The 23,494-nt window shown below is 47.5% G+C and overlaps 2 protein-coding genes across 4 annotated transcripts in view; both read right to left on the bottom strand.

Moving 5' to 3' along the window:
* ehbp1l1a (EH domain binding protein 1-like 1a) overlaps positions 1 to 11,412 on the bottom strand; it is a 37,481-nt gene extending 26,069 nt beyond the window's left edge. Inside the window, exons 1-9 of one of the 2 annotated variants that reach the window (XM_084487601.1) lie at positions 11,196 to 11,412; positions 5,745 to 5,802; positions 5,327 to 5,422; positions 5,182 to 5,235; positions 4,747 to 4,925; positions 4,318 to 4,457; positions 3,667 to 3,735; positions 2,729 to 2,948; positions 766 to 934 (exon numbers count right to left, since the gene is read on the bottom strand). In XM_084487601.1, coding sequence (XP_084343727.1) covers positions 901 to 934; positions 2,729 to 2,948; positions 3,667 to 3,735; positions 4,318 to 4,457; positions 4,747 to 4,925; positions 5,182 to 5,235; positions 5,327 to 5,422; positions 5,745 to 5,802; positions 11,196 to 11,299 — 954 coding nt within the window. In that variant the 5' untranslated portion in view covers positions 11,300 to 11,412 and the 3' untranslated portion in view covers positions 766 to 900. Of the gene's footprint in view, positions 1 to 765; positions 935 to 2,728; positions 2,949 to 3,666; positions 3,736 to 4,317; positions 4,458 to 4,746; positions 4,926 to 5,181; positions 5,236 to 5,326; positions 5,423 to 5,744; positions 5,803 to 11,195 lie in introns of those variants that run through there. The other variant, XM_084487600.1, reaches the window with a different exon arrangement.
* Positions 11,413 to 15,063: 3,651 nt separating this feature from the next.
* On the bottom strand, positions 15,064 to 23,177 carry taf6l (TAF6-like RNA polymerase II, p300/CBP-associated factor (PCAF)-associated factor). Of its 2 annotated transcripts, XM_084487228.1 has the most exons (12): positions 22,985 to 23,177; positions 22,618 to 22,876; positions 22,436 to 22,522; positions 22,070 to 22,220; positions 21,922 to 21,972; positions 20,869 to 20,963; positions 19,954 to 20,028; positions 19,401 to 19,621; positions 18,840 to 18,972; positions 17,728 to 17,856; positions 16,534 to 17,114; positions 15,064 to 15,861 (listed from the first exon to the last, which is right to left on the bottom strand). In XM_084487228.1, the coding sequence occupies exons 2-12, from the start codon at positions 22,762 to 22,764 to the stop codon at positions 15,387 to 15,389; spliced, it is 2,145 nt and encodes a 714-aa protein (XP_084343354.1). In that variant the 5' UTR covers positions 22,765 to 22,876; positions 22,985 to 23,177; the 3' UTR covers positions 15,064 to 15,386. The 2 variants fall into 2 exon arrangements, with proteins under 2 accessions (XP_084343354.1, XP_084343353.1); XM_084487227.1 differs by having other exon boundaries at positions 22,618 to 23,177.
* Between the last annotated feature and the right edge of the window lie 317 nt (positions 23,178 to 23,494).

Below are 23,494 nucleotides of genomic sequence, written 5' to 3' on the forward strand. Positions count from 1 at the left end.
AAGGAGGTCTTGGACAGGAAGTGTGCTGACCACGTAACACACAGTGTGTCGGGGGGGGGGGGGGGCCCGCGTGCAGTACCTGTGTCAGGGGCCGAGGGGAGACTGCTGGGCCGGGTGAGGGCGGAGCCCGCCCTCACCAGAGGGGTGAGGCCCGGGACTTTGGGCTGGGGGGCAGGGCCGAGAGGGGGCATGGGGCCCGTGATGTCTGGGGGTAAGGTGGGGGGGACGGCGGAGAAAGAGGGGACGCTCAGGGGCCTCTTGCCAGTGGGGCGCGGCACAACGCCATGGGGGGCTAGGGGGGAGGGAGGGAGGGGGGAGACAGAGAGAGCAATAGAAAGAAAGAAGGAAAGAAAATGTGAATAAAAGAAAGAAAGAAGGATAGAAGGAAAGAATGAATAAGATAAATAATGAAAGAAGGAAGGAAGAAAGAAAAACAACAGGAGAATGAAACAATCAAATAATGCTATCAAAAGTGTGTATTGAAGAGATATCTATAACGTAATCAAGATATGTGGTGAATATTATCTGAGATCTAGTCTGCAATGATTTTTATCCAATGAATATAATATGAGACACATCGATTGCACATCGCAATAGCACAATGTCTACAAATGTGCAATCTAGATTCGCCTGTGCCTCTGGTTAACAATCATTCTGAACCAAACGTGTGAAAGATATCATCATGTGATACTTCATACACATCCCAACGCTCAAACCATTCCTTAAAAAAGGTATCTGGTACCTGGCAGTGGCATGCTAGGCAGAGCGGGGGGGTAAATGGGGGACACCGGGGGTGAGGAGGAGAGGGAGGAGGAGGGGGAGAGCGGGCCCCTGGCTGGGGTAAAGGAGGGGCAGGCCAGGGCCCCCTGGCCCTGGGTCCGAGAGGAGTCAGTGTGGAAGCTATGCGGCCGTCTGGCCACCGAGGAGCCCGGCACTACGGAAAGAATGTGACAGAAGAAGAAGAGGAGGAGGAGGAGGGGGGAGAGAGATAGAGCGTCATGGCTGACAGACAGGGGTAGAGTAGACGCAGAGTCGCTCACCAGCTACTGCAAAAGACTCACCTGTTCAGAGTTCACCTAGACTAGCCACCCCCCCCCCTATAAGTCCTGGCACTTAATGTACTGTACACACTTATTGTATGTCGTATTTACTTATAGTACTTAGTTATGTAGCATTTTATCCTAGCTATCTTTGTTGTATACGGGGAATGGGTTAACCTAGTGATTATTAGTGCTTAGCACTTGTTTCTATGAACATCCTTACTGTACAGACAGCCATATATTGTTTCACTTTCAAACGCCCTAATTGTAAATGTAAAGGGCAAGACGACTAGCACTGAGGAGTCCAGCAGAGGGCCGACGGAGGACATGAGGAAACGCTCGGACGGATTCTAAACAACACATTCCAGCCAAGGACTGCTGGGCTGTTTCCACATGTGGTTGGCTGCCTGGGACAGGGATGGGACTAGGGGGACCCAGGGTCTCCTACAGAGAAGGGCTGGCCGTGCTGATGTCCCTGGCAGCCAGAGGCTTCGTGTCCACGAGGTCGGACTGAACCCAGAAACAATCAAATGTGGCTCTCATACGAGAAACATAAAGACAGCTGGTCGCTGAGGAAGTGAGTTGATGAAATAAAGAATGGAGCAACTCATGTCAAATGAGGGGGGAACAACAACAATGAGAGATATGAATAAGTGCAGTGAATGGCTGCATGGGTTGATTAGCGATCGGGTGAATGTGTGAAGGAGTGAGCGAAGGAGTGAGTGAATATGTGACTATGTAAAGGAGTGGAGGAATGAGTGAGTGAATGTGAATGGATGAATACGTGAAGGAGTGAACGAATGCATCGGTGAAGGGCTGAATTCATTCGCGGCTCTTCCCCTAACCAGCTCTGTGGGTCCCTCGGTGTTCTGCATGCACAGGCAGACGTTCCTTCCTGCTCTCTGTGCCGCTGCAGTGATGAGCAAAACAAGCAGGGGGTGCCCCTGACCCAAGAAATATACACACATTCACACCAAGTTACATAACTCCTCCGCTTTTTAGGGCAGGGCGGTCTGCGCTCTGCTAACCCAGTCCCAGACAACCCAGACCTTTGGGTCAGGCGAGCCTTACGTGCCCATGCTGATTACTTCCTTATCCTACTCCTTAGGTTTTCCTAGAAATCCTAATAAGAGGCGTAATCTCCTCGCCAGCCCACCACATGTAATGAGTTCTATCATGCCGTTATGAACCTATAATTCATATTCACACGCATGCCTGATGTGTTTGCCCCACGTGGCACTCCACTCACCCCAAACACACAGATCAAATAAGACACATACAGCCATGCATGATGTAGGTCTATGAGCAATTACACTATGTCCATGTGTGTGAGGTGTGTAGGCTACTAGAGGGGTTGCAGTGTTACCTACAAAATGTGAAGGACCTGTGATCAAAGGTGCTGTAGGTACGATTTAAGAGCTGGAATTGGAGTGTCATTGTCAAAGTTGACTGCGCCTTCCTCTGTATGACACCATAGTGATATTAGACCGCTCCCCGTTTTTTTCTGACCAATCAGGGCATCTCTCTCTCTCTCTCTCTCTCTCTCTCTCTCTCTCTCTCTCTCTCTCTCTCTCTCTCTCTCTCTCTCTCTAACTACCAAACCATACCTACAACACCTTTAAATAGACACAAAAAAAAGGACTAGAAAGTGACACTTTCACACAAATGCACGTTCGTAGACCTAATACCTGAGGCCGCGCCGGGCTGGAAGATTTTGGGCAGGGCGGGGGGGGTGCGCGCGGGTAAACGCCGGCAGGGAGTACGCATAGGGCGAGGGCCGGGGCTCCCCGGGGTGGGGGCCGGGGGGCCGCACGGGGTGGGCTTGTGAGGTGGAGGCGGGCGGAGCATAAGGATGGGTGAGGAGGGTGAAGGTGGAGGTGTCGTTGGCAGGGCCGCCCCATCCCACCACTTAGGAGGGGGGGGAGGGGAGAGGGAGACAGATAGTGGGGAGAAGGAGAGTAGAGGGAGGAGGGACGAGGTGCGGGAGAGGGCAGGATGAGACAGAGGAGGAGAGGCAGAGGAGGGGCGGAGTGAAGAAGGGGAGGAGAGGAGAAGTGTTGGAATGGAATGGATCAGGATTAGCGCTCAGATACTCTTCCCTTCTACTGCGGTAGGAATGCATCACTTTACCTCAGCAAAAACATATCTACGTCCTGATTCGCCTGCTTTATATGATGCTGATTAGAGATTTTTTTGAGGTTGTATTCAAGCTATATTTAACCAGGAGAGGCAATAGAACGGTAGTCCTACAAAAAATGCTGCTTAATCGTTTTGGAGATCTATAATTGTAGCTCTAATTGCCAGTAATTCATGTATTATTGTACATGTTAAGAACAGCATCTGATACCATGGAGCGACTATAGCGTGAATCAAACTATACTTGCTGATCCCATGGTGTGAATGAAAACCACCATCATTGGCGACAATGATGATTCAGAACACGAACTCAGTCCGAGAATGAATATCCATTCGACATCATGCCTGTGAATTCTACTGATGCGTAATGATTGCATGAATGTATGAACGAATGAAGGGTTGAAGATTAAATGCTGTGGAGAGAGTTGGGGTAGGACTCTGTGAAGACCCAAGTCCAGGGACAACTGGGGACCAGAGGGGAGCTAGGTACCTGGGGGACCTGGGTCCAGAACCGGTCTCCAGGCTGCGTCCCGGATCCTCCTGTTTGAGGGGTCGGTGTCTACTTGGTTCGAGGGCCGGACCACGAGGGACAAGAGGGAGGGGTGAGGTAGGAAGGAAGAAGGGAAGAGAGTGATCGATGATGAAGGAAATATAGCAGAGGGGAAGAAGCAGGAAAGATCACGTTGGGAAAATAAAAGAGAAACTAAGGAAGGAAATAGGGGACAGTGTGTGTGTGTGTGTGTGTGTGTGTGTGTGTGTGTGTGTGTGTGTGTGTGTGTGTGTGTGTGTGTGTTTTATTTTGGTCGGGACATCGGCAACTCAAATAGCCAATTGCTCTCTCTAGCAACAGTTAAGTCTAAATTTAAACCCTAAAATAATCTAATCTCCTCCCTGATCACCAACAGTCTCCATTTGGACTGGTGCACATCATATGCAAACAACTGTGCGCATGTTTGCCTTATTTCCTCCTTCCGCAAAAACAAAACAGAAATAGTAAAGTCCAATAACGACTTTAAGGTAGCGTCCTTGGAAGTACTGTTGTTTCTCTTCACCTCGGCATTTTACTTTGTATTTTGAACTTTGATAAAAACTTTGACTTGAATTAAACCAAATAGTACTGTTTCTTCATTGTCTTATGTACCAGTCACAGGGTGAGCCAATCCGCTTCCAAAGGTGGCTCTTCGGTCGTCGCCGGCCTCCTCGTCGCTGAAGTCGTCCAGGTTGCCGATGTCGCTCTGCTTCAAGCTCAACAGGCTGGCCAAGCTCTGCATGTCTTCGTCTCTGGGAGCAAAACATCATCTTCAGGTCAAAGAGAATCCACCGCAAAAAAACACAAAGAAACGCATCCGACGAACACTGTGGCACTGCTGTTTCTGATTGGCTGCCCACCTCACCGGTCAAGGAACTGAAAGTGATTTATGTGAGAGTGAAAGCAAATTTTATCACATGCCCTTATGTCTAAGATGAAAAGTGTGAGGATAATATTTCCTACAGGTCTGAGAACCACATCAATGGCACCTATAATGTGCCTTTTCTCGGTGTACAACGAGATGATTTAGAGCGAACTTACGTGGCCTTGCCCTCTTTGAGGAAAATACAGGACAGGGTGAGCTTCAGAGTGACCTCCACCACCTTCACTGACATCGGTTTCAGTTTCAGGACCAGGTCGTACTTCGCTTGCGTTGCGCTCGCGTATTTCTTCATGTTAACGTCTGCCGACGCCAGAACCTTCCGACGGCCCTTCGTCTCCTAAGGAATTAAAAATGTGTTTGTCATTGAAGAAATAGAAAATGGAAATAAAATGATATTCGTCATTATATTCGTAACACATACTTTTAGGCCCAGATCCATTTAATTCATTCATTCATGAATACATATTTCTAATTAGATTTCAATCAATACATTGTAGAGACCTTTGGCTGTAAACCAAAACCTTTATAGCCAAAGGTCTCCCAAACAGATTTACAAATCAACATTCGTGACAGCAGATGTGTGGTGAACTCACATCTTCAACGATAACGGTCCAGTCCTTGTCTTCAAACTCTTCCGCGGTGGGTTCCTGTGGACCACAAACCAAACAGAAAGGCCATGAGTCACCTCATCCATCGGGTACCAGGGTCAGTAAAGGAGCCTGAACATGAGTGCGGTACCTTGAAGAGTGTGATAGGGATGTCCACGCTCTCGGGGACCTGCCACACCACCAGGCCCCTGTAAGGGTTCTGGATCCCAGGCTGCCAGCTGTGGAGCTGGACAAAGCGTCAAAATAAAAGCATGAGAAACACACAACTGAATAATTCACACAACGATTCATAAATTGTACAATAATTTGTTATTATCTGTATCATTTCTGAATGTATTACCATTATGATTATTATTATTGTGTCATTTAGTCCAGCTGTAACATTTAATATTTAATCATATAATCCCACACTTGTGCATCCCCAGGCCTACATGTAACTTTAAGATATTGGTTCTGATAGGATAGCCTGCAGGTGTATGCCGGTTTGCATAGGTGAGAGGTCAGAGGTCAGAGGTTAGAGGTCAGAGGTTAGAGGTTTTACTCATTACTTTTGTGCTGTAGCGTCGGTTTCTCCTGATCCACACCACTCGCAATTTGTCGGGCTGCCTGAAAGTGTAGAAAGGAAATAATGAGAGCGAAGTGATACAATGAAGATGAATATTCATCTAAAGTGAGCAAACAACATTCTGTTTCAGTTACTGACTTGGCTACCACTTCCTCAAAGATGGGCCTGTCATAATTTGACTGAGAAGTACTTCTGCTTCTGCCCTTATATAGGGCAAAGTTATATAGGGCAAGGTTTCTGCAATATTTTAGCTAGAATCTTAAAACCTTAAAAAAAATGTACCAACAAATGTAGCGCTTACACAGCGATGTTAGTGGTTAGGTTGTCTGGGTTATGATTATATTAGCCTTTTGTCAATAGAATTAAAATGATTTTGTAGAGAGAAGCAGACCCCTGACCATGCCTCTAATGCTTTACTTCCTTTAAGGTCAGGGCTGCTGTCTCCGGTCGAGCTAGGCTGAGAGATTCATTCATTTTACGGTTATTCTGGTCTACCATAACCATAACATTTCTGTTTAGTTCCCAGGCCATATGATTAAGGACATCACAAGCAGAACAACACAAAGGACAAGGAGATGAAGAATAGGGTTTTTTTCTGGAGACTTTGGGAAAGCAATATCCGAAACATGCAACGTAATGTTTGTCAATGGTCAAAATGTGATTACATTCTCAAAATACAAAGCAGAATAAAAATATCTTTGTTTGGTTAAATTCTCAGTGGCTAGTTCATCTCCATATAATAGATTGTGAATGTTCCCATTCCACTTTTTGGATTCATAAAAAGGTTATTAACGGGCCCCTATTTTACAATCAGGCGCGAGAGTGATCAGCCATTATAAGCAGTTTAAAATCAACCCTGTGACGTCACAAGTGGTTGGGTCCACCTAGATGTTTGACAGATAGATATGGCTCCCAGTTGGTACAGTCCACTGGGCAGGCTGGATTTATATTTGTCCAGCATACATCTGGGTAGCCATTCCCCCTTGCGATGTCATTATGTCACAGTGTAGGGCAGATTTTGAAAAGGCTTGTCACGTCTCATCACACTCACACCTGGTGGAAACATGAGTTTTCAATGCCCGCCCTCAATGTGGCAATGGGATCGTTTCTGCTACTGGTTGAACGCCATGCGAACAAGCACAGATAAGCCGGGACAGGTGTGTCGCATCACCACCTTATCAGCAGCTGACAGTGTAACCCTATCAGCCAATCAGAGGTTACGCATACAATGGCATGTGTTTGACCTAGAGCGGGAGTCATCGAAATCCAACAAAGGTACAAATGGTGTCGGGTTCCCCCGCCGATATTCTTTGATATAAAATTATATAATAATAAAGGCCAATATGTTTTCTGACTTTTTGTATAAATTAAAGGGTTGACTTATGTATTTAATATTGTATTTTCTGTGATGACCTTGTCATGAAGCCTGTTACACATGTAGACACTGTTTCTTCATTGTCAGTTTATTTGAAAAGCAGGCATGGCTAGGATAAGGCTACCAAGAGTTAGCCCTTAGCCTGCGCTCAATACAAAAGACTGGGCAGAGAGAGAGGGAAGGGAGCGGGAGAGGCTAGGCCGGGGCTACAAAGTGTTAGCAGCAACTGTAACTGGCCTGAGGTCATTACACAGGGCAAAGAAGTGAGAAAACAGGACAGGCTATAGGCTAAGGCTAACAAAGGGCTAACTTTGGGGATTGAGGAAGGACATTATTAAGGACAGACAAGAGAGAGTGAGCAAGGAAGGGAAGAGGGGAGAGGGTGAGAAGGAGGGATGGGGGGGGGGGGGCCCAGAAATAGAAGTGACTCGTACTGAACTCAACAGGAGCTTACTAGCTGGGCCGCACCTGTTGTGCAACACATTATAGAACTGTGAGAGTGAAGTTATTGGGCTCTGTCGGCGTCAGGCGGCTCAGCCGTGCCTCAGCAAATGCCTTGCTTATAGGTCAAGATTGTAAGTTACAGGCTAATGTTCAGAACCCAATGTGTAGGTTATCACCCACTGGATTGAGATTGTTTTTGCTGCTGTTCTGTGAATGGACACACATTATTTATATATAGATGTGCCCCGGTGGCCCAGTGTGTCAAGGTTTACCTAATGGGAAGTCCGACCACGTGAAACATGATTACGAGTATGGCTAAACCAATCTGGTCAACAAACTGATACAGAGATGAAAACCTGAAGAGATCAGTATCGTTAAGGGGGTGGATTAAGACTCAGGACACATGGTGACCACACCACACTCACAGAGAAAATGCATACCCTTTTAATTCTTACCTTGAACCTATTTATTATACACCATTGCTTTATTCCACAGTAGACCGTTGACCGTAGTTTCTATATTACAAGCCTGATGTTGGACAACCAGAACAATCTCATGAGTTGTGGCCTGTGTGAACATCTAGCTGGTTCACATTGTGCACATTCCTCCAGGCGGGAAAGACAAACATCCGCACAATGTCACATCTCAAAGTTGTCACTTGGAATGAAACATGAAACCTTTTCGTACACATGAGAGTGCACATCAAAAAATGTGTGAAATTGCTACTTACTTTGTATTTCTGATACCTTAAGGCTCCTCTGTATGCTCTGATTTTATTAAACTATTTCATGCACCACTTGAACTTTTTTTGTGGCTAATTTGCTTTGATGGTTCTCATCCATAATCTGTAAGTGGCTTTGGATGAAAGTGTCTGTTGAATGACTAAGTATTGACTTAATATTATTAGAATGGAGCACATGTCCCTGGTTTTAAGCTCAACAGGACAAGGAGCTCTTTTATTCCAAGTGCAATATGGTTGCTAAATTTGCACAATTCGCTAGATGAGCAGTAGTGTAACAGTGTTTTTTACTTATAGTAGTTGGTGTTATTATTTGTGTGTATGTGTGTTTATCTGTTGTGCTACTGTACCTGTATGTTACCTGGCTGCAAGACAAGTTTCCCTTAGGGGACAATAAACTGAAACTGAACTGAACTGAACTGAACATGTTATTAATCAATTGTTAATTGATTAATAACATCAATTGTAGATACACACACACAACTTTTGAGCAATCAGTGCTATGGGTTCGACTGACTTCTTTTAATCTGTTGCCTGCTACTCAATATGAGTTAGTACCAGATGGATCAGTCTACTGCCATTCTGTTAAATGTTACCATGTCATAAAGGCTATGACTCAGCCAAACGGCATTGGCTGTGGACGGGAGATCAATCCTTCAGCTCAATACTGCTCATCACTCATTCACCTTATTAGCTAATAGGCACAGGTCGATGCTGGAATCATCATCAGCCCTGGGCTACGTCACTACCCCTGCCTTGATTGGACGATGCATACGCTGATTACAAATACAGCCAATGAAGCACAATGCTGCTGACGCACTTCCTCTTCACCTGGCTGTGAAGGTGTGTTTCAGTGTGTGTGTGTGTGTGTGTGTGTGTGTCACGCAGTGTTCTTGTTGCTGCAAACACACCGAACGTGTACAGACCTGGGACACACACACACACACACACACACACACACACACACACACACACACACACACACACACACACACACACACACACACACACACACACACACACACACACACACACACACAATGAAGCTAAACTAGAAAACGTTTATTAAGCAATCTGGACGAATCCTGACTAACTGTTTAGGAATATATTCAACGCACTGCCAAACTCACTCAATAGATGTAAGCGACATCATATCAGTGCATATGGGTCGACAGAGACACACAAGGCCCAACCATACACCACCACTTGGCCGGTTGCGATCCCCAACTGACCCGTCCAGATCCAGAATAATCTTGAGTCTATCTTTGGTTCAATGAGAGCAGCCCAACGGAATGAAAGCTAACCAAGAAGGAGAAACAAAGCCTGTCGATACCTGCTTCTGGTGTATATAATGAGAGTATGTACAGAGAGTGTGTGAGTGTGTGTGTGTGTGTGGGCGGGGGGGGGGGGGGGGGGGGGGGGGATAAACACTGTGTGTAGCGTAAACTAAGTGTTAGCTGGCAGTGCGAGCCAAGGCCTGGGCTTAATGGATCTGGGTCCATGTGCAGAGCAGAGGAGTGACACAACAACAAGTGACAACTAAACACGCACTCCTGGTCCGTGAGACAGAGCCGCCTGACGTTCTCCCTCCCAGTGGCCGCTTCAGACCCAGAGCCAGAGGCCTGTTTTTTTTTTTAAATAAACAGTCATTTCAATGATTCAACAATGCTAAAGCATGTTTTAATTACACGAATACAAACACGTTTATTATTTATGTTTTCATGATTTCTTAGGAACCCATTCATTAGGGCGATTATGCAACACCTCATTACATTTGCTCTATCTACATGCGTTTAACATTCTCTCACACACGCACACACACACACATGCGCGCACACACACACACACACACACACCTGTCTGCCTGTCCGCGTCTGTGTGTGTGTGTGTGTGTGTGTGTGTGTGTGTGTGTGTGTGTGTGTGTGTGTGTGTGTGTGTGTGTGTGTGTGTGTGTGTGTGTGTGTGTGTGTGTCTGCATCTGGTCATGCGCGTCTGGGTTTGTGTGGCGCGCAGGCGGCCGTGCGTGTGTGTGTTTATCACTCACTCGTGGACGCACCCAGGACTACGAGTCAGTGCGTCACATGAGGAGGCTGTGCTTCTTCATTGCATTACATCAGCGGGGAAACAAAATTGAAATGCTTGCATTCTGCACACGTAATCGGGCATATTATCGCATTTACAGCATATTTACCTTTACGAAAACCATATTCGATCTGCCCATAACGTGCATTTTAACGGTATCGCCACAGCCCCAAGAAACGTGACAGATCATGTCCCGATAAACGAATCGACTCCACTAAATAAGGTTATATCATAAGTTACCTAAAAGCCGAAACAGAATATTGTTCATAGCATGATATGACGCAGTAGTGCTTACAACAGTCCAGCCTGCCATGCATGGCGCTATAATAACAAGTCACAGGTACTGACACTCCTACTGATGGTTCGTAGCCTTCAACCTGTGAGGGTTAGCGATCTCAGTAATATCCCCTTAAGTTAAGACGTTATTCGGGCTACCAAGATCCCACGACACATGCAATACAACATGGTTCAACTGACGCGGAAGTGCTGACCCGGCTAGCAGCATTATACATAGAGATATACCCTATAGATATCTATAGGGTACAGGCTGCACTTGAAGGCGTCTCGGGCGTGACTTTCGCAGTTCCCCAACAAGCGCTTCCTGCAAACAGCAACAGGTTTAAACCTCATGGACACCAGCACTGAAGAAGTGCTGATCGCTGTTGCTGATTCCTCAAAGAAGACAGAGAAACTGAAGTGATGTCATTGTGACACGACGATTAAAGGATCCTAACTTACACAATCGGCGACACAGAGAGCCTAAAAAAGCGTGTGTAACACGGAGAGGGTCTTACCATTTGTGCGTGCATTCTACCAGTAGTTCTTGGTAAGTCGCCGCGAACTGAAACTTGGAGGCTTTCTTGCCCACTCGCTGGAGCCGTTTCCAAACAGAAGTCATGCTCGGGCTCTCGGATCAAGTGCAGGGTGGACGGACATCGGTGGGGTTGAATGAACGATACGAAAGAATAAAAGTTATCCGCGTCTTGCGCATCGACAACCCCTGTGGGCTCGTCAGTGTGGAGAGAGAAAACTGAAACTGCTCTCTGCCCTTCTGTGTGACGGGTGTGTGTGTGTGTGTGTGTGTGTGTGTGTGTGTGTGTGTGTGTGTGTGTGTGTGTGTGTGTGTGTGTGTGTGTGTGTGTGTGTGTGTGTGTGTGGAGCAACACACACACATTCACACACAGTGCTGCGCTGTATTCACATGTCCCCCCTATGCCACGGATTAGCAGCAAAACAAACGCATGTCGCTGTTCTGGCTGGGGCCAGTTGCTCTGCATAAGACAGGGTGACAATATTTTCATCATGCATACTGCCAGTGCTAAAGCTAAGAGGATACCTCTCTACTGAGGTCATGGCCCGGGCATCTAGCTAGCTTCAGGACCCCTCACAACACAGATCTGTCTGGTCTGTGTTGAAGCAAATCAACGATTTTAATACTACTAATGGGGCAGGGGTGGTTTTCTTTTAATGTGATATTAAGGCTAGATCTTGGTCTACCTTAATGAGGCACAGCCAATTTACCGCATGTGGTGGAAACTTGGTAAAGTTCTTTAGACAGCGCACACCTGTTGGTATGGAAAAAAGTGCATGCCCAGGTCTATGCAAAATACTCTTCAAAACAAACAATGATCTCTGACTTTCAATAGAAACCGGTAGGAAAACTTGTTCAACCGTTAACAGTGAGATCAAAACACGGAGCTCAATGCTGGACCGAGGAGTCCATTGTGGGTTAATACTTGTGTTGTGGCGGTGTATTAACCTAAAGGGGTTGGAAGAAAGGAAATAATGACGTGACAATCCAACCCCAAGCCCATATACGTTGTGGACTCGCACCGACATCAGTCAGTCAGTGTAGGTACGCCACCCTTTCCTCCACCCCTCCACCGAGGGAAGCAGCTGGATTTGGGTGGGGTATGAGTTAAAGACCACCAGGGAATCATCCTTCTTTTATGAGCTGGATTTCTGTTTGCAGTGGTGGAGATGTTAGGGAGAAAATGCTGGGAACTGTCAACGGCTGTCCTTACTAACAGGAGTTTTGGAAATGGTTTGTCTTCGAGTCAAGTCAGAAAATGAAACTGCACACAATATGCCAGAGTGAGATAACACTCTTGGTACCTTATAGGCCTACTGTAAAATGACTACACTACATGTATCATTAAACAGGACGTAACATACAACCACACAGTGCTACCATTGCATCAATAAATTGCACTGCATTGTCATATGTTAAGCTATATTCTCACAAACATAGGCTACATTGCAAAATACAAATGCAAAATAAAAAAGTATATATGGATGAAAGAAACAGTAATCATTTATAACCATTTCTCCAGATTATAGTGCCACACACAATGCTGGCCACCCACCCAGAGCCAAGCAGTGTGAGAATCTACCTAATATAGCTCCTCCATTGTTCCACCGAGATGGGAATAACTACATTAGCTGTTTTGGGGTTGTTTCTGTTGGATGTACACACGCCCCCCTGGCTAAATGTACTTCCTGCTGGACGTACACTGGGCCATTGGCGGCCCGCTGTGCATCCTGTTGTTGGAAAATAAATGTATAAGGGCATGTAAGTGCTTGAATGCCACTTGTAGGAAAGGGGATGTTGACGAGAGGAAGCGGCTCTTTGACGCGTGCGGGAGAGATTCATAGCAGAACTGAGGTCGCCATTGTAAATGTATCGGGTGTGTTTGATAATTATTTAACCATTTCAACCAACCATCAAGATCGCCAGGGCGTCCTCTTGGATTGAAAAACAAATTGGGTGTGAAGAGATACAACGGTTTAGCTTTCACCACGAGATGTGGTTGGCACTATTCCCTCTATTTTAACAAAAAAAGAAACGTGTTCGATATCAAGGCACCCGAAGTCTTCCGCCTTTCTAATATTCACCCGCTTTGAGGGGAGTTATGATCTATTGCTGTCATCATCACGCACAAATACAGGAGAGTCCCCGAACGTCGCCCGTGACCTTAATAAATATAGCCCAGGCACCTGTCGCCTGTCACTCGGGACGGCGGTCCATTACCCCCCAACACATGGAGACACCGCCATCCCCGCCTCCACTGGTATGATAGCATGATTCACAATCACGTGAACAAAAAAGCATGCTCATCGCATGATTGAACCCTCAGACCCCCGCACCCTGCCGTTATTAACACAGTTGTTCACTGCACCGTTGTCCAGTTTACGGTGACAAGGCCCCACACCGCAGATTATGTTATGAGTCGTCAGATCCCGCTACGCTACAACAGAAGCTTTGTGCCTACGGACGTCCGCTGATTGGAGAATCACGTGATCCAACAATCCAAGCCCTTATTCTGCGTGCGTGTGTGAGTGTGAGTGTATGCGCGCGTCTGGGTACATGCGTGTAATAACAGTCGCTCCTAAAGGGCATGGTGTTGGTGAGGAACCGTGCAATGACTCAGGTGGTTGGTTACTCATGTTTCAGGGGATTGCATTCGTTATTTATTGTCATTTCAATGTTCAATATAAATCAAATCAAATAAATTATTAATGTAATAGAAGATAACCATGCGGCTTTAGTTTTCTTAATTCAATTGACAATTTCTGCCTGACCACCCCCACCAATAGAAACACATTATCGATCTATTTGTCTATATATCTATAGGACCATACTGATTACAAGCTGAGTAACTATATTTAGTTACTCAGAGCAGACCACTCCTTAAAGCACACAACACTTTAGCATGACAAAAAACCCTCAGGTAGAAACCCAATAAGATGGATGACCTGGTAGTTTGTGTGTGTGTGTGTGTGTGTGTGTGTGTGTGTGTGTGTGTGTGTGTGTGTGTGTGTGTGTGTGTGTGTGTGTGTGTGTGTGTGTGTGTGTGTGTGTGTGTGTGTGTGTGATTAAGGCGTGACTGGGCCCAGACTCAAAACGTCTCATCCCTGATTTCCTCCGCCCTTCTTGTCTGGATAAAAGCGTGTGCTATCAAATCCCTGGCCTACATAAGGGTGGAACAGAAGACCTCTGAAGGAAATACCATTCTGCTTTCCAATACTGACCGCATAGCTCTCAAATCAAAACAAATGTCAGTTCAGTAAATTCATGTGTTGCATACCCCTATGCTATGGAAAATGTAAAAAAATATATACAAGAAATCTATGTTTGACATGTTAATATGCAAAAGAATAGATTGATGTAAAGTTGATGTAAAGTAAATAAATGTAAAGTTAAGCTCTCATACAGGCAATGGGTTATTTGGTAAGTGTAACCAGTGTTCAAATCTAGTTTATTTATCTGCCTCGACCACTGAGCTGCACTGGGCAGGTGTTAATTTCAGAGCCTGGTTATGGGCCTATATTTGGAAGCCTTCTCTGCTGCTGAACCACGATAACTTAACTCCTTGTGACAACAGAAGGCATAGTCAGACATGGGGCGGTGCAAGAGGGTGGTTGCATATCTTTGTAGACCGACTGTGATAAGGCTTTGTTGCGGACACATAAAAAAATATTTCTGATTACTTTATAAAGTAAGTCATTTTCAGTTCCACAGATTGAAAAAAAAAAAATAAAAAAAATAAAAAAAAAGGATGTAGAAACTGACAGAAAACTAATTAAAACTGACGGAAAACTAATTTTGACCTTTGTTCAAAACTTGACAGATGGCGTCCGAGCATCTTGGCTTATGGCGACACCCAGTGGCTATTTAGAGAATTGACTAGTAAAGAGACCATTACGGAGCAATTTCTGCTGCGGAACGGTGAAGAACAAATCGAAAGTAGATCAGGCCACGGCCGCAACGAGAGGCGCCGGACGATGTCCGTAGCACCATCTTTTGTTTTTTCTCTTCTCCGCCATCAAACCCCCAAAAATGATCATTTTTCGGGACTACACTTATTTCCTCCATTTCCCCCTCCTAACTCAAACAAATCAAGGAGAAGCTACTCACCGGGTATTCCAAGTTTTCTTTTTATTCTATGAAACTGAGAGCTATGTACACAGCGCCCCCTGCAGGCTCAGAGGGGCAGATGGAGGGAGTAGTGGGAGCAGGCCCAGCGCCGCACCGGCTTGCTGACCCTGCCGATGACGGGCAGCTTGTGGGCGTAGGTGCGCGGCGGCAGGGAAGGGAGTGGTGGCGCCGGGGGCGGAGCCACGGCCGTGGCGGCAGCGGCGGCGGCGGCGATGGCGGACGAGGCGGAGGCGGAGGAGGAAGCGGAGACGGAGGCGGTCAGGGAGGGCGGCGCCGGAGAGGGGGGCGCGAACGCCGTGAGGAAGGGCCGTCTCCCTTGGCAACGGCGGCCCATCTGGCGCCCGCCGATGAGGAAGGCGAAGGTGGGCGTGGCGGCCCCGGCCGGCGGGGCGGTGAAGCGGGCCTTGGGGAAGACGTCGCGGGACGGGCCCACCGCGCGCTGGCCGGCCCGGGACGAGGAGGCCCGGGAGCGCTGGGCCGAAGAGGAGGAGGAGGAGGAGGAGGAGGAGCGGGCCAGGGGCCTGTGGACAGGAGGCAGGGAACAGAAGGGAGGGATTTCAGTATTAAGGACGGAACTGAGAGATGTTGCTTAATGAAATACAACCAGGGCTTTTTTTAACCAAAAGTAATTATATGTTATAAAGTCGGGGGGGGGGGGGGGGGGGGGGTGTTCCATCATTATTCATTTGAGAAAACAGTCGGACAGAAATTGAACCCACAGCTGCACGGGGCATTAGAGGGGAGATTTTCTGGTTTTGAATTACATTACCAAATGAGTTCTTAAGCTTTAGGACCAGACTGTAGAGGGCTTTTGCTGACGATACTATGCCATGTGGAGTGGACTCGAGTTTCCTGCCGTACTCCTAACCCTTAACTTTATTGACAAATGCTTCAAAGGCAGTTCAATTCAAACACAACACTATCTCCCCACAAAGACTCCTCATTCATCGACGATTTACTGTGCGGCGGTCCAAACATAATTACTACCTCCAAAAAAACATTCTAAGTGCTATTTGCTCCAAAGACGGCGATGGTCACGATGTACGCGCCCTACAACCCCACACGTACACACGACGCGTTAACAAACGGGAACCCGCGGATTCTTAAGCATTCCGAGGGATTGTCCTCCATGACACACGGGGGGGGGGGGACCAATCAGAAACAGCAGTGGTCCCGTCGCCACGGCAGCCTACCTGCTGGGGCCCGTGGCCGCCAGGCTGGGGGGGGCGGGCTCCGCGGCGCCGCGGGGGCTCCCGTCCCGCCGCGGGCTGAGGCTGAGGTTGGCCGTGAGCTGGGGCATCTTGCGGGCTGTGTCGGGGTGGGCGGGGCCCGGGGGAGGGTCCTTGGCCGCCATGCCCAGCTGGGGCAGGGCGCGGGGCGGCGAGACGCCCCCGGCTCCGGCGCCACTGCCGCCGCCGCCGCCGCCACTGCCGCCGCCGCCACCGGCCGCCCCGTTGCCCTCGGCGCCGGGCCCCGTGCTGAAGCGGACCGCCAGGCTGTCCCCGAAGAAGGAGTAGAGCTCGCCGTACATGGCGGGCAGCGGCACGGGGCTCCAGGCCTCCCAGGGGCAGCCAGCGCCGCCCGCCTGCAGGTGGCTGGCGATGCCCAGCGCCGCCTCCGACAGGGGCTCCGGCGGCGGGCTGAGGCCCGGGGAGCTGACCCGGTGGCCCGGCGGGGGGCCCGGGTCCTGCCGGCCGGCCCCGGGGCCCCGGGCCCCCTCGGCCGGCTGGGACAGGGAGAGGGCCTTCATCTTGAGGAGGCGCTCCACCGCCACCTGCGGACCACAAGGCGACACATGCACATGCATCACAGCGGGGGAGTGAGGACCGGTCTGGACCCCGGACTGACGGCTCACGGTTAGGATGGCGGTTTCATAATTGTACGGTTTTTTTTAATCGTTCAATTTAGACCCACGGAGGCAGCTGGCGGCCGTTGATTGTTAAGGTAAAATACTAACAAAAAACCAATGCAAACCTTGTAATATTAACGTTAACGTATGAAGAGGAGTATTGGACATGAGGATTTCAAGTTGTTATCTCAACCAATGGGACGATAGAAAGAAAACTGCAGCCGTGGGCGGGGTTATCTCAGAGCTGAGTCGCCGTGGTGTCTGGACTGAGCGCAGTCCAACGTTGGATTATGACACCGAAAATCATGGCTTCCACTGAATTTCAACATATCCGGTTACACTTGGAATCCAGCATCTTGAAAAAGGACCCATCCTCCCTATGAGTCACTCTAACTCCCCTCATATTACCCACAAAATGTAGATTTTTCAACTTTTCATTATATTAGCAAAGAACCCATAAGACAGTATCAACTATTACACGGCGGCATTCCACCCGTTCCTGATCATCGGAGGTTGTATTTTTAGTAGTTGTACGTACGAGGATGGCTCCGTAGACCTTGTGTCCGTCCGCCTTCACCTGGGCGTTAGACACAGAGTAGTCGTCCAGCACCGCCTGCAGGTTGGCCCAGTAGGCCGGCAGGTGGGGGTACAGCACCCTCTCCACGGCCTGGGGACACACACGCACGCGCACACACACACACCTCAGGATCAGCCATCAGCCTCCATGTTGGCTCCACCCGGCTCCAAAATGGCAGACGATCTCCCCACAGAATCCAGACAGCAAAGATCTAAAGATCTTCTGTCTAACACTGAATAATTCATAATTTGTGGTTGAGTGTTAGTCGGTGAAAAAGAATACAGTAGCTCTGTTGTTTCTGTAATGTAGCCCTTTAAGTGGTTTGGTTAATTGGGTTTATTTTATGTACATGATTCTGGGAACTTCTGGTTTGTTTCTTCGCGGTTGACGCACTTATTGTTAAAACGTCAGTAATGTTGTGTTGGGTAATGTGCAATAGCAGTGGTAGCACTAGTAGGAGTACATTTATAATTTATGTATGTTTAGTATGCAAGAACAGAGCAGTGTTCCTAATTGTGTGTGTGCATCATCTGTTGCCAAGCAGAATACACAGGGGACAACCTTCAAGACCCCTCCGCCCTATGTAATCTGTGGCAGGTTTTTTATAATGGTTCCTATGGTTACAGGGGCTACAATTATATGGGACGTTTTCAAGTTGGCCATCTTATTAAATATCGAAGCAATTGCGGTAATAGTTTTTATGAGGCGTCCATAAGCACCAAGTTGAGCTCCCCAGTTAAAGGTTTAATATGTGTATGGAGTGTAAATATTAGAGTTGTAGACAGTCGCGGTAGAGGTTGGTCTGCCCTCTAGTGGTCCAAAGGTGTAAATCGAACATCCCATGTGTGTGTGAAATTCGATTAAAACCTCTTAAAAAAAAGAAAAATACATACGTTCAAATTTTTAAGTAGCTTTAGCATTGTGTGAGGAGTTAAGCTGAATTTTTTTCAGAGAACGTTAAAATCAAATAAAATGGTCTTAATTAATTAATTGAAGAATTTGGAAATAATTGGATTGATCATAGAGACAATGAAATGAATGAAATGAAGAGAAAAAGAAGGGTGAGGCGGTACCTTCCAGCCCAGGGCGTGGAGCCCCACCACCGCCCCGTAGTGAGAGCAGAGCGGGCGCACCGGGTCGGACAGGACCTTCTGGAGGGACAGCAGGATCTGGTGGTACAGCCCGCTCACCAGGTCACCGTGGGACCTGCGGGTCAAACCGGTACGTGACGCTTGTCCCAAAGAACCAAACTGGTTTTAAATGAACAGAGAAAATTAACAAAACTCAACATGCTTTAAAAAAGAGATTTAGATTCCATTTCCCTCTCCGCCCACTTTCCTGTCTCTCTTCATTATCTAGTCCATAAAAGGCCATAACGCATGGTTGCCTTCAGGTTATTAAAATTTGTCCAACTAGAGGAAATATGCAGATCGGGAAAGCTTAGTATCTGACAAAAAAAAAAATCCTAGCAGTTATATTCAATTTCTAAAAATATTTCCCCCACATTTTCCCGAAATCCTCCAAGAACGAAGCACTGTCCACTAGCACTGCGATACTAACCACACGCATGAGATGAACACACAACTTTACGAGGTGCGCCTGAACACACCGCGGGGGGGGGGGGGGGGCCTCACCAGAAGATGTGGCTGAGCAGCAGGGCGGCGTAGTCCCGCAGGGTCCAGTGGTCGTTGAGGGGGTTGATGGAGGCGGCCAGGGGCTCCAGGATGCAGTACATGACGCTGGACACCAGGCTGCGCACGTAGGAGCCCAGGTAGAGGTAGGGGTTCTGGATGAGGCTCTTCACCATGTGCAGCAGCCTGTTGAGCTGCTCAAGGTCGTGGCTCACCGACTTCACCTGCAGGGGGGGGGGGGGGTAATATATTTATTACAATAAATATAGATTGTTGGGATGATAATTAAAACATAATTTCTATAGTCATAGATCTACGGGACAAATACTTAGGTGTGTTTCAGCAAGCAGATTTGAATAGCAAAAAAATTAGGCTCATTTACACAAATGTGTAGAATTGCTTCACAAAACCTTTACTTATTTCAATTTTTTTACCACTTTTTCCTGCTGATCAAATGCTGCCAGAAAGCTATACCCTGTATACCCTGACCTCATGTGCAGTTTATTTGCATGTATGCGAATGTGTGAAGTAAATTAGTCAAAGACTGCAAACGTACCCCGCTGATGACGTAAACAAAATACGGCAGCAAGGCAGCCATCTTGGAATTAGACTGCAGGTCAAGCAAAGCCACCTGAAACAGATTAACATTCAAAGGATTAACCATGTATTATATATTGGGCGTATGTACAGTACAGGCACTCACACAAACAATTAACAGTGCAGATTTGCGCGTGTACGAGGCTGACGTGCGTGTGCACGATGCCGAGGTGCACGTGCACGGTGCTGACGTGCGTGTGCATGGTGCCGACGTGCCCGTGCACGGTGCCGACGTGCGTGTGCACGGTGTCAATGGGCGTGTGCACGGTGCCGACGTGCATGTGCACGGTGCTGATGTGCGCGTGCACGGTACCGACGTGCACGTGCACGGTGATGATGTGCAAGTGCACGGTACTGATATGCGCGTGCACAGCCAGGATGTGCCAGCAGAAGGTTCTGGTGAGGTGAGGGCGCTGCTGCAGGCATTCCAGTTGAAACTGGGTCACCCCGTGACTGTGTCATAGCATTACCACCAACAGCATGCAAGGGCACCTTTAGGCCAGACACGTTTTCTTATTTGGCATTAATGTTAACGCAAACACAGGTTTTTGGTCTGAAATTTGTAGCCATCCAACCGTTTGGGTTTTATATTGTTGCTTCTGTTTTGACATTATTAAATAATATATAAAATAATATATACAATACATACATATTATTAAGTCCCTTGTGTACCTTTTTCTCTTTATAATTCCTACATTTAGTCTAATAGCCATTCATGAGCTAATGCCAGCTACAGTATCAGCATGTGTGTTTGTGATTCTTTCATGCAGAACACTGTTTTGCCGTCAGTATTTTTCCACATTATCGTCAATTCTCTAATGACAATAATGGCAGACAACGGAGGGGGGTGGGGGGGGGGGGCTCGAAGCTGTACCTTCATGAGGTGGGGGTCCTCTCCCAGGATGGCGCGTGTGATCTGCTGGTAGTACTTCAGAAGGTCATCAGAGAGGGTCTGCACGGCACTGGGGACTGTGGCGGTGAAGAGAGGAACACACAGATTCATTCATGTTGTGTTTAAAAACATTCAGACGTGTCTTCAACTTGAAACAAATGGCGTGTTAAAGCTGTTGTAGGTAAGATTCAAGGGCTGCGAAGAGAGAGCAGAAAAGAGCAAGGTCTGGAAACTAAACAAACCAAATAAACGTCCAATGCCTCTCTGCACCCTCCCTCTCCTACGTTTCTCCACCATTGAGAAGTGTTGCATTTCAAGCACTAGTGATTGACAGGCAAGTTTGATTCCCTGAACCAATAAGGGAAGCGATCAATTAGAGAACTATATTTTTCTGTTAGGAGCTTCATTCGGATGTTACGAGTTAATTGCATTCGGACCTGGGACGTACAAGTACAATGCAATAAACATGGGCTTAATGTTAAAAGCAGTGGCCAGTCTGATCTCAGATGTGGTACTATTACTAAGGTCTACCACTAAGGTCAACTAAATGGTTCAAAATCGTGTTAATTAAAAAAGTAACTTAAAATTACATATGGCACCATTATTCTGAACGGCAGTGACCTGTATCTGCGTCCCGAGGGAAGACTGTTGTAATGCGTGTTGTTTATAAGGCTATGTGTGATCCTTTAACCAACTGTCTGTCCGTCTGCTGTGAACACTGCCCAGTGACTCCTGCTCCAGTCCGATGGATTGGCCGCTCATGCGGGTGATCTCATTCAGGAGGGTGGAGATGATGTGGCTCAGGGAACCAAACCAGGCGGTAAGGCTGAATGCAATGACGGACTCAAAAGAAACAGCTGTGAAATGTCTGCAGGGCAGATTGGTGGACCTGGAGTGGACCATGAAATAGCCAGAAGATTTGACTCACTAATAGCAGATTATGGCTATAGCTATTTCTAACAAATTAGACTCATATTTTACCCCTTACCTCTTACCTACAGCACCTTTAACCTGTGTCATGATCTGGTATATTACCTGTTCCTTGAGGCTCCAGGTTGCCTTTACCATCCAGGTAGGAAACGTTTACTATCGGGAAAAGAAACTCAAATAAGTCACTTCTTAGCAGATTGACAGCGTTAAGAAGACGTAATCGATTTCCATAGCGGTTACCAGCGCGACTCACCTCGGACCATCGTTTCGGCACAGCCTTTGGGAATGTTGGTAGCTAGTGCCAACTCCACCAGGTTGATGTCCCGGTCCTCGACGAAGAACAGCTCCCCTTCCTTGATTGAACGGAAGGGCAAGACGTCCTGGGCGCCGTAGCCACAGATGGCCTGGTGAGACAAACACGGCAAAGAACAGAATGACCACCGGCAATTATACTCCAATGCCACATATTCCACTTTCAAAGATGTGGATTTGTGGCAACAAACACCCTGCAGTGTACAATTGAAACATAATAACCTCCATAGTTCGTTTCTTTGATAGAGCAATACTGATGCCAAACATGGTGGATCTTGAAAAGCATTCCCCTATTGTGACCCTTTACCTCCACATTGCTCCAACGCAGAGCTCTGTTGAAGTCCTCAACCGTCAGCTTCCTCCTCTTGGCGTGTCTCATGAATTGAGAGCTACTCTGAATTGATTCATAAGAATAAACAGGCGTCACTTCTACACGTACACGTTGAAACAGGACAGATAAATGCAGCTGGTTCATCAAGCCTTTCTCACCTGGGTCGCTTCCCTGAGTCGGTAGCACACATCCTCCGCCAGCAGGGCTGCCACATCGTCGCCGAGCTCCACGCCAGCGCTCTCGGCCACGAGTTTGACGGACTCCCGGGGCACCTCGGCGAAACGGCGTTCCTCCCGGTCCGCCATGCTCACGGACACTACCGATCGATGCTTTTCGAGATAATAACCCCGGTAGCGATTCAACTAGAGATGTATCAGTGCGCCTTATCTAGTGAAATCGGACACGGTGCGCTCTGGACTGCAGACCCCCGAAGCAGAACCACATAAGTTCAGATATTGCAGTTAAAAGTATTTACAAGACGTGGGATAACAGTATGCATTAAGGTTTGGAAATAGGCATGCTTACGTTGATCAAACTCCAAACACTCAGATCCAAGCCTATCAAGGATGCACAGATGCCCAAGGTGTACCTTTACTGGACAAACTGCAATACATTCTGAGAACTTGGACGTCGAGTCCTTTCGAATTGATCGAACACATTAAATAGATTGTTCCCAACTTGGGTTCTGGTTCCCAATGTTATCCTCATCCCTTGTTGACGTGCGGCGGGGGGAAGGAACTTTTGCAGACTTGACCCCACGAACGACCCGGAAGTAGTTATGCGCTGGAGTATGGACTATACAAAAACTCCGAATATTGGCAGTCATAAAACCAATTATCCCACCTATATTTAATAGAATCCAATACCATGTTTTTTCTATTTAAAGTCATTGCGCAAATAGCGCGTTTCTCGCGTCCCCGTAGACTAAGGGGCGGAGCTACAGTTCTACCCGTGGATGCACAGCCAGTCTAACCGCTTCAGGAGGCGGGCTGGCTTGCAGTCAGGGAAGGCATGGATTTCATTTAATCATTATGC

The sequence above is a fragment of the Micromesistius poutassou genome, assembly GCF_964030765.1.
Source record: "Micromesistius poutassou genome assembly, chromosome: 23".
Classification (NCBI taxonomy): Eukaryota; Metazoa; Chordata; class Actinopteri; order Gadiformes; family Gadidae; genus Micromesistius; species Micromesistius poutassou.